The sequence below is a fragment of the Crassostrea angulata genome, chromosome 9, assembly GCF_025612915.1.
Source record: "Crassostrea angulata isolate pt1a10 chromosome 9, ASM2561291v2, whole genome shotgun sequence".
Taxonomy (NCBI): Eukaryota; Metazoa; Mollusca; class Bivalvia; order Ostreida; family Ostreidae; genus Magallana; species Magallana angulata.
This window is the reverse complement of record NC_069119.1, coordinates 11,879,338-11,890,801: the sequence shown is the minus strand read 5'-3', so window position 1 is coordinate 11,890,801 and position 11,464 is coordinate 11,879,338. Positions and strand designations below refer to the sequence as shown.

At 31.3% G+C, this 11,464-nt stretch overlaps 1 protein-coding gene across 1 annotated transcript; it reads right to left on the bottom strand.

Annotated features, from left to right (window-relative positions):
- Nucleotides 1-7,992: 7,992 nt before the first annotated feature.
- On the bottom strand, nucleotides 7,993-10,585 carry LOC128162627 (uncharacterized). The gene is made up of 4 exons (XM_052825868.1): nucleotides 10,459-10,585; nucleotides 10,216-10,311; nucleotides 9,913-10,008; nucleotides 7,993-8,282 (listed from the first exon to the last, which is right to left on the bottom strand). Exons 1-4 carry the CDS (start codon nucleotides 10,583-10,585, stop codon nucleotides 7,993-7,995), a joined length of 609 nt encoding a protein of 202 aa, XP_052681828.1.
- Between the last annotated feature and the right edge of the window lie 879 nt (nucleotides 10,586-11,464).

Here is an 11,464-nt window from a genome sequence, read left to right as displayed (position 1 = left end):
CTTTGAAATGTTTTAATCATGCAACAATGCCCAACCTAATTGTTTAAATTTAACAGATAGCTGTAAGGTGTAAACATGACCTTAACAGAATTGAGACACTACTGATGGAAAAGAATGATGATTTCTTAAATGATAAATTTGCCCCGCATCCGTCCTTATGATACCTATGATTTTTTGGGGCGCCTGTAAAGTGCGAAACGAAATCGAAACGAAACGAAACGAAACGAAATCGAACGAAACGAAACGAAACCAATCGAAACGAAACGAAACCAATCGAAACGAAACCAAAATTCGAAACGTAACGAAACGGAATTTAAACAAAACTAATATCAATTTTGACTACATAAAAGTGAAAATAAATTCATTGAAATAAATTTTTAAACCATAAAATATAACTACCTGTATGTTTCAGATTGCCGTTGTAAATTTTTGAGCCGATTTTCTGAAATTCGCAAAAATTATATAATTATGTAAATAACTGATGTACATTCCTATACCTTTTAATGTTTCTAATTTGTTTCATTAAATGGTATTCAGACGTTTAGAGAGAGAGAGAGAGGGAGAGAGAGAGAGAGAGAGATGCCTTAAAACTTATCAGCGACATCACATAGCAAAATATATACGCAAGTTTGGGAGAGAGAGAAAGAGAGATAGAGATATGATGATGATGATACTGAATGGGACATTCAAACAACAATTTTTTTAGAGTTTAACAATTGATCAAGCATTCAATTTTTTTGCTCTTTAGTGCAATAATATATATATATATATATATATATATATATATATATATATATATATATATATATATATATATATAGTATAGAATATATTTTAATTATAGAATAAGAGATGATTGTTATTCAATAATTGCATGCGCTCAGCAAATCAATTATTTCTGCAATTTAATTAATTTAACTGGTTATAGCAATAATTGAAAATTAGAAAATTTTGCGCATTTATCTAACAAATATTATATGAATAATGATTTTTGCGATTACGGCTATGACAAATGAAATACATTAATTAAAGTGAAAATGCGTGTATTTATCGAAAAATGATACTTATGATTTTTAGATTTTATTTAAGGGCTCGGTGGTTGTGGCCATTTTTAGACTGTATTGATCTCCTTTTAAAGAAAAGCTTTGAAAATACAGGAATTTAAAGTACCAACATTTTCATAGTAAAAACAAAGACTTTTTTGACCTAAAATATAGTTTATAACTTAACAATTAATATCTTAAATTTTTTGGAAGATCTGATTATTAAATTGTTGAATATCCATCCTCCTTAATCTTCTTGATGAGAAGAAGAGCTCTGTATAACGATATAGAATAAAACATTTTTAAAGCTTAACTATCTGGATATTTTCTTTACTGGCTAAACATATTATACCTAAACATTTAAGGAAGATCTTACAGATAATTTGTTGGATAATATCTCGGATATTCAATTGAGATGTGATTCTGATTTTGTATGTGCGAGATCTCAAGGTTAAGGTATCTCACTACACATATACTAATACTTTTTAAGACACTACGTCACAAGATGGTGATTTAAATGTTTGTAAAATTGTTTTTCTAAAAATTGATTTGGTTACCGGTTGAATATCGTCATAGCTCAGTGGTTAAGTATCGAGTCTGTGAACCGCAGATTATGAGTTCGAATCCGCTTGGGGTTTTTGCTCATCTGCTCTAAACTAAATTTTTGAAAGCATTTTTTTTAAATCCAGAATTACATTTTTTTGGTCTATTAGACGTATCTACTTCGTCTTTATCATGACATCTATCATAATCAAGTAATATTCCGATGATTGGAGAAGCTATTGCAAGTGTATATTGTAGCCACCTTAGGTGATTGAACTTATTGAACTAAAACAGCTGTACAAATTAGATCTTAAAATTGAAAGGTGCGAAATAAGTATCAGCTATTTCTCCTTCACATATTTTTCACTTTTTTTGCATAACAATGCATTTTTAGGGGTGTATATCATCTATGCATTGCCAGATTTAATTTGCAACAAACATGATAAATAATATCAATGTATTACAACACCATGCACTGTCAAAAATTAACTTTAATGGAGGTATCCAAATTTTTTTTCTGTTTTCAGGAAATCGGTATGTTGCTGTACTGACTGACTACCTGACGAGGTGGGTTGAAGCAGAGGGCATTCCCGACAAAAGTGCGCAATCAGTCATGTCCGTTTTCATAAAATTTGTTTGCGCACATGGTGTACCAAATATCCTTATTACCGACCAAGGCAGAGAGTTTTGTAACGAAATAAATGATGCTTTCTGTGAGCAAATGGGAATAGAGCACAGAGTTGCAACAGCTTACCACCCGCAAACTTGTGGTCACACAGAAAGGTTTAATAGAACTCTTTGCACTATGCTAGCCAACGTTGTTAATCCAAAAAGTGATGACTGGGATGAACAAATACCGATGGTACTTTTTGCATACAGAACAGCTAAACATGATTCCACGAAAATGGACCCGTTTTCGTTGGTTTATGGACGACAGGCAAGATTGCCTGTAGAACTAGATCTCCCTGTCACTGATAGCTCTAGTGCCAACATAGAAGACAAAGATCTTGCATTAAAGCGACGCGCCGAAGCGTTTCTGACTGTTTCTGAGCAACGAAAAATTGCCAAAAAAAGAATAAATGATGCACAAAAAAAGCAAAAGAAGTACCATGACAGGGGTGTCTCTAAAGAAAGATTTAAGAAGGGGGAAATTGAAAAAAGAAAATAAAAGCAGCTTTTTTTTTTTATCATAGTTAATTAGTTTATTTACATTATCGGTAATCAAAAAGTTTGTTCACAACTTATGCACCAAAAAAAAACCCGTCGATGCGTTATATTGCTGATAAAAATTTTAAGATATGTAAGTAAAAGGTTTTTACGAAGGGACTTCCCTGTTAACTCTTTGTCTACAAGATTTTTGTATTCAGTTGACCAGACAAGTTGTTTATTGGTAACATGTATAATACACTATTCTTGTCCCTCTGTCGAATAAATACTGTTTACATCTGTATAACTGCCGCAGGTATGCCATTATTGTGGCAAGGATTGCAACGACAGATCTATCTGTTGAAAAGATGACATTTGTTGACGTGCTAAATGATCTCCATGAAAATGTGTAGAATAAAATTGACATTCAATTTTCCAACAATCTGTGGATCTACACATTATCAGACAGTTTTTTATTACTTTATAACAACTATTCGGATAATTATAACCCCTGCATTAAAAAATGATGTCAGATAGATATTTTCGAGAAAGTCTACTATTTTACCAGTTAAATTACATGTATGTTGGACTCGTATTTCAACTTGTAATATATATCGACAAGTTGATTTCAATTAAGGGACAATTATTTGACTCTGAGCTAGAGAGGCCTATTCGAAGGGGCTGTCTGATTAAAAAAATGAAGAAAATAAATCAGTTACAAAGAGGCATGAATTTCAATTAATGCGCAAAAATTAAGCTGCAAATCGTAATAATCGTGCCATGTGCGTGTCCGAAAATTCCTTAAATTTTATTTTATTCGATAAAGAATCATTATTAAAATGCAAAAATCAAAACCGATCAATGCTGTAAAATTAAAAGTGCTGACATTGTCATTGACATCATATGGCCTCAAACATATTTAACCGTGTATTGCTGAACTTTGGGTGTCTCAGACGAAATTATATTAATCTTCTGGGAAAATTAACTTTTATATTTTAAATTTGATAAGCAGCTTCGTAACATTTTATTTGTATTAAAACACATTCATTAAATTCAAAATTTGCAACATGACAGTAGATAAAGACCAGTCTCATAAATCAAATTTCACTGAAAGATATGTAAACAAAAATATTGTGTAGCTTGGGTCAATTTTCAACAGGGTCAATTTTCCATGTGTTGAGGTCTTCAGCAATTAAAAAAAAAATATCAAACCGTTGAAAAATGACCCCGGGTATAAATTTCACGTCTTTTGGTCTCAGTTTTCAACATTGAAAAAGCACCCGAGGGTCAATATGCAACGTTGAAAAATGACCCCCTTCAGCTGTCGAGGAGCACCAGCAGGCAGCAACTAGCACAGGCATTCAAAACCCGACAACTAGTGCAAGCATATGGCAAGGTACGCCTGAAATGCCCCAATTGTTGGCAAGCACTATGTACCAAATAGCAATTAATCATGTTTCTCAAAATATTAAGGCCAAAATTATTAGTTCAGCTTATGTAGACCTTGCTTTGCTGTTGAGTAATACAAATGTAATTCCTACAGAAAAATCTATCTGTATCAATGAAAAGGGGGAACTGATGACGAGAGAAACAAGTAAACCATCGGTCAAAATTGACAGTATTGAAAAGTGGACAGATGCGTTCATTATATATATAGCAGTATTTATTCATCAGCCCACATTCAGTTCAAGGTTTATTCAAATATTTGCATGATGTTAGATTGGGAGCGGTAAGAGTAAGGGGTCTGGGTTTTAAAAGCTACGATGAACAATTCCGCCTACGGCGTAACACGGATCCCTCAATTTCCATGGGAAAAGGTAGACAGCGAACTTTGGCTTATTTACATGTCTCCATCTAGCTCATTGCAAATTGCTTCCACTGTTTTCCAGCAGTCTACCAATTCAATTCAGCCGCTTCAGATTTTAACTTTATATTCGTATTTAATCCATTAAATTTATCTCTTCTCAGCCAAAGGCGCATCATTTTGAATACTGTTGCTGTTGTTGTTTTGTATTCATACGCGCCGCTTTATTTAAATCATTTCATTTTTGATCAATGACACTTCACATTTTTAATGAATTAAAATTGTTTTATTAAATGATAAGAAGTGAAAATTATAATTTTGCTATTGATCGACGTATCAAAAGAAAAAATGACCGGAAAACTTTTTCGTCTAAGCGCTACGCGCATTGTTGAAGTTTTACGATCAATTTTTCTTTTATACGTCGATCAATAGAAAAATTATTAATTTCATTTCTTAAATCATTATAAACACCGCCGTTATTCATATTAAGGTCATACACTGTATTATTACGTCATTATCGTTTACATGTCAGAGAAGTAAACGATAGAAGTGTTACAATGCACGTGCAAATCCAAATTTCACGCACTTTAAAACAAAATCAAAGTGCGTTAATCCTTGAAAAAATCAACTCTTTTGAAGCGTTCGTTGATATGGCTGAAACTAAGGCATTTTGAAAAAAAACAACTGTACAAGGCATAGTCTGAATTCTAAGACTTTGAATTATAATGGATTATTAATAGCAAATAAATATTAAGTGATATTTATAAATAAAAAGGTTTCAATTAAAAGAACCAAAATGCATGTTCCTTGTACAAAGTAGCATTCAAAAAGTAACATCCCTGAAACCATATATTTTCACATAAGGTAATTAGCAATTTTTATTAAGAATCTAAGGCTCGATTTCCGCTTAATTTTGGAAAAAAGGAGGTTTTTTTTATGAAACAGAATAATTACATTGATACCAATTACGATAAGTTGGGTTTTCCGTATGAAAAAGCGTGTTAAAGGCAGTTTAGATGAAGAAATAAATGAAATTTTGAGAGTTTTTTTGTTTACAAGAAGGCGTATGGAACTTACACATGCAATGTATCTCTGTTTTAAAGACAAGAAATTAAAAAAACAACTTTGATCATGCTAAGTGAAATATCAGTTTGTTACAAATTAAAAAAAGACAAACGCATGCAATTTTAAAATTTATTCTGTTTATGATAGATTACACAATAGCATGCATTGAATGAAACAAACAGAGAGTAATTGCTCCGCTTGAAAAAAAGATCATAACGAGGATATGGACAATAAATAATGAGTATTTATAGCAAGTATTCGAATGAACACAGAGCAGATTAAGTAGACTATAGTAAATGGTGCGGCTTTTTACAACAGAATTCCAGTGAATCCAATAATCTGTCAACAAAATAAGAGCAAAGTTTGAAATTGTATTGTGTTTGTTTTAAAATGAGTGTTGTTGTAAAAATTACTGACTAAATACAGGAATGAAGTGAATTGTAATAGTAAATTAAAATGAACTTGACATAATATGTGACAAAAACAGTTCTTAGAGGGTATAAAATTTATTTTATGAAAACAATAATTCATATACGATGAAAAAATTCAAGAAATGTTATTAACAATGAAACATACAAATTGCATCTATGGACCTAACAACTTTCCACAAAGATCACTTTAATTTTAGTTTTGGTCTATCCTAAGGAACTGTCAACCATCTCAAAAATCCTTTTAAATGATAGAAATAGTGCCAGGTCCCTAGAAGGAGTGAGCTTCCTCTGCTGACCGGTCACATCCGCCGTGTGCTCTTTGTCGGGAAAAAGGAAAAGTCCATAGACAATTAAGTTATCAATTATAGTCTAACAATAAGTATGAAAAAAAAGTATGAAAAAAAACCGTCAGTCAGCATGCGGCCCAGTGGAAGATTGTATTTGCGGACAAGATCGTTGTATCGTCCATAGAATTTATAAAAAGATGGTTTAAAAGAAAGTGTTAACAATCAACATCAAGAAAGAAACCACCAAAAATAGATAGATTTTCAAGTTTCAAATGAAATGTTTCAGCGGTTAAAATGGGGAAATTTCAGGGTAGTGGTATTTGACCGTAATCACAAAAATGATTGCATTTTGTAGGGACATTTCTTTTGCATAAAGAAAAGAAAAACAAGTCACACTTGCTTGATTTTTTTAACAACCCTTCTAAATTTTGACAGTGAGATATATGGATTATATCAATGTAATACTGTTGTTACTACTGGTGTTTCATTGTTCTGTTCTTTAAGAACGTGATTGAATAAGTATGACAATAAATCTTTTTTCCCCTTAAATCTAAAAATAAATTTCTACCTTCTTCAAACACTATAATTATCTTTCATGGAATTCAAATAAAAACAAATTAAACAAACATGGCCAAAAAGCAAACAATGTACAATGTAGATTGAAATTAATCATTCAAATTGCAAAAGTCATAATTCTTATTTAATGATAATATTAACGAGGCCGAGTACAGAATGAGATGAGTACGCACGCTTTCGCGCAGTGTTTTATTTGTATTGTGACGTCATCTTTTTGCTTGATTGATGCCATGGCGTGATAGTTTCAAACAACTGCAGATATTCAGCGAAATTTGTTGAAAATAGCTCGTTTGATGCGTAAAATTAATGTTTACTTATATTGTGGAATAAACGTAAATGTCTCGAGGTATAAGCTATATTTGGGCTCGGGTCGAAAACGTGAAGAGGGTTCAGCAAGCCTCGCCCTCTGTCACGTTTTCTTAACCCGCCTAAATATAGCTTAATTCATATATATTTTAAGACAGTGACCATGTATTTTATATAAATGACCCTTAATAGGTGATGTTATATATTTATTTATTACTTAAATACGTCTGAATGTTTTAATAATACTATAAAGATGACCATTTCCGCCTTTGTCAAAGAAAAATAGACGTTATCTGACATATCTAGGAAATTGGGCATACAAAAAACAACTTTGATAATACCCCTGGAACAAACCAGGAGGTAAAAGGTTTTTTTTATTTGACCATTTGATGCCTTTTAGCAATACCTAGTATGTAGAACAGAAAAAGAAATACCTAGGGCAGAAGTTTAAAAAAAAAAGATGTAAAAAATGTGCAAAATTGATACATTTCAAGTAAAATCCCATAGGTCCTATGTTAAAAATTAACAAACCTTGAGATAACCCCCTAAACAAACGGTGTGGTTAATGTCTTATTTTTTTTACATTTTAAAATAAAGATAATATCAGTAGAAATGCATGTTACTAATTTCATTCAAAATTCTAGGGCAGAACAAATTAGACCCGGCCTCGTTAAATACATTCTTATAGAAAATATCAATTGTATTCAAAGATAATCACGTACAAAATGTTCAAGTGAATCGGTCCATTGGTCGCTTTTGTACGTTTTGTATCCTCTCATTTGAGAATGTCTTTACATGTTCTTTAAGTGGGAACACTTGAGGATGTCCAGGAGAACCAGGCAACAAAGTATGAGAACCAGAATCACACCACCCACGTACCCTGTGGCACGGGATGACGGACGCTGATCACCAACGCTTTTCTTTGTATTAAGATAAGCTGTCAGATTTTTGGTTTCCATCTTCAATATGTTCTTGATTTGGGCAAGTTCCTGACTCAATTCGTTGTACTGTTTAATTTGGTTAGCTTCTTGACTCCAGTATTCGATTTTGTCGAAATATTCACAACTGCAAGGACACATGGCTTTGAAAAAATAACGAAAATTATTAAGATTATTATCAGTTTTAAAACAATACAATAAAGCAATAAATGCTCATTAAAGTTAGCAGTAAAATGAGAGAGAGAGAGAGAGACAGAGACAGACAGACAGAGACAGACAGACAGAGAGAAAATACAACACAAGTCATACAGAATAAGAATTGTGGCCTCTCCGTCTAGGCCTTTAAGCGATTTTCAACTATATTAGGTTACCAGAAACAAGTAATTCCTTCCTTCTAAAGATGTGTTATTCAAAAAATGTATTTCTTATTTATCCAATTAGACTTTATCCTTAGTGTTAAATATTACATTAAACTTTTTACATATTGTGTGTTCTTTACAATTAGGGATGGGTTAACCATAATCAGTAGTCGTATTCAGCTGTAATCGATTACTGGTTACTGAATTATCATAAGTAATCAGTAATCATTCGTTTTATTGATTACAATTAATCGTAATTTTTGTTTTACTTTTATGATTACGAAAGTAAAAAAAAAAACACCCTGATTAAAACCATAGATAATTCGAAATATTAGGTGAATAAGATTCAATGCTAGGTATGAAATAGTTTAGTAATGAATGAGTGTAAGTATGTAATTCAGCATCTCAAATAATACATGACTGTTTGTGTTAAGTCTGCAATACGATCTGTGTTGTAAGTCAACTAAGATGGGCGTGTTCCAAATATTCTAATTCAAACTTTGTAAAAACCGATACATAATTTCAAATAGCTAGTGGTTGGTGAATTTTAGTATCCGAATGTAACAACAAAACTGTATTATCAGAATGAATTTAAAAGTTTAAAAAAAAGTAAAAAAAAACAAGTTTTTTAAATCATAAATCTAAATAGGGTGCACAACATGTAAAATACATGTACAGTATTATACACTTAACTCTTTTTTCAAGTGCATTTGAAAAAAAAACAACATAAAAAGCAGACTATAATTGATATGAAAACACATTTCACACCTATTGTTTTGTGCCAAATTATCAAATGAATGGAAACATTAACACACCCTATGATGATACTGTTATATCAGAGTATTTGTCAACCATTGCGTGTGTAAAAGCATAGACATCAATTTTTAGTCGAAGTTCAACACATATCTGTAAATGTATCAGTGCAGTCAATTATGAGTAAACGGTTTTTCAGTAAAATCTATTTAATTAAAATTGTGTCTTATTTGATGTCTGAATAAATGTCCTTTCTTTTTAGAACACAGAGATCTTCACGCAACTCAAAAAGGTGGTAATGATGCTAAAATGACCCCAATTTAAAAAAAAAGAAAGAACAAAATTACTTTATATTAGTTTTGAAACTCCTACAGAAAATGCATTTATCTTTCCAAAACATTAAACAACTAAACTCATAATAAAAAACAGATAAAACGCCCTATCAAATACTGGTAATGTAATCAAAAGTAATCATAAGTTATCATAATAACGAGAAGAAAACTAATCTTATGGAATTCATTTCTTCTAAAATTGGATGTAATCAACTTGTAATCGATTACTATTAAAATCCTAAGTAATTGTAATCTAATCAATATTTTTTTTAAGTAATCGACCCCATCCCTGTTAACCATGAAAGTGAACATATTTATAACAATTTTACCATCACTTGTAGCTTGGTTCTGAACAGTATGTTCATTAGAAGATGTAATAAATGTGGTCTCGAGAGTTTCTGTTGATGACAAGGTCGTACTTTCACCTATGTTTATAAACAATAACGTATGTAGCTGACATGATATTATAAATCAAATAAATATTCAAAATTTATTTAGAAAATTTATTGCTTACAATAAAACATTAGCTTTATATCAACTATAAGATATCTCATTAAACCTTTCACGTTTTACCATTTTGTAATAATTATTTTTTTTAACCATGAAATTTAAAATATCTATAACAGTTTTACCTCCACTTGTAGGATGATTCTGAGAAGTATGTCCGTTAGAAGCTGTAATAAATGTGCTCTCGGGTTTTTCTGTGGATGACATGGTCGTGCTGTTCCCTATGTTAATTAACGTTAAAATGAGTAGCTGACAGAGTATTATATATCAAAAAAATATTCAATCATAAAATTGATTGCTTTCATATAATTATATTTAAGCCATATTTTTAAGTATGAATTATTTTATCAAAACTTATCACGTATTACAATTCATAATAGTTTTGCCAACGGTTGTAGCTTGATTCTTGACAGTATTTTCAGAAGCTGTCATTAAAGTGGTCTCGTGATTAACTGTTGTTGTCAAGGTCGTACTATCACCTATGTTGATAAACATAAAAATGTATATATTAATTTCGAACAAAGTCCATTTCATACAGGTACATGCATTTTAGATATGTTTACTCCTAAATACATGTAGTTCTCAAATTTGATTTCCTAATTTTTTAACCGCATTGTGCGCACGTTTTATTTTTTGTTTGTTTTTTTTTTTGGTTTTTGGGGGTTTTTTTTTATTAGCATTGATTCCCGGTCAAATGTGTGGCATCGCATAGTTTTGGAGTTGCAAAGGATTACTTCACCGAAAATGATCTATTAATCAAGAGCAAATTATAAAAAGGTTGAAATATCGTAAAGATATTTTTCTTTATACGGTAAATTTTATATAATTAATCATCAATCAATATTTTTTGGTTGAACTACCATTTTCTTTATTGACTATTGGTCTATAGCCTTTAGAGTTTAATAGTGATACATTGTATTATCCACTGAATTAAACATTTATAAATTCTCAAAAGGAAACCTGTTTTTCGAAGTCAGATACTGTATTCAGGGAAATATTCGCCCCGTTTTATTTTTGCCCTTGTCGTCAGCGGGCGAATTTGAGAATTCCAATGTCTCAAATTATCACTTTTTAAACAGAACTGAATCTGGACGAATTCAAAAAGGGGCAAAACTGTTTGCAAGTGTAGAAGGATACAGAAATTATGCGGGTCGAAAATAACCATGTATTCATTAACTTTTGGCAAAGAAAACAAAATATACATGCATTTTTTTAATTTGACGGAAATTGACTGTAAATGCACCAGCATAATAGTATGCCAAGGACGAAGCCAATCCAAGTTTACAAAGAAGAGGAGATCTATTTTATGCTAAAAATTATAGTGACATCACACCATATTCATTGATTGTAATAAAGTGGGATTATTTTGATACA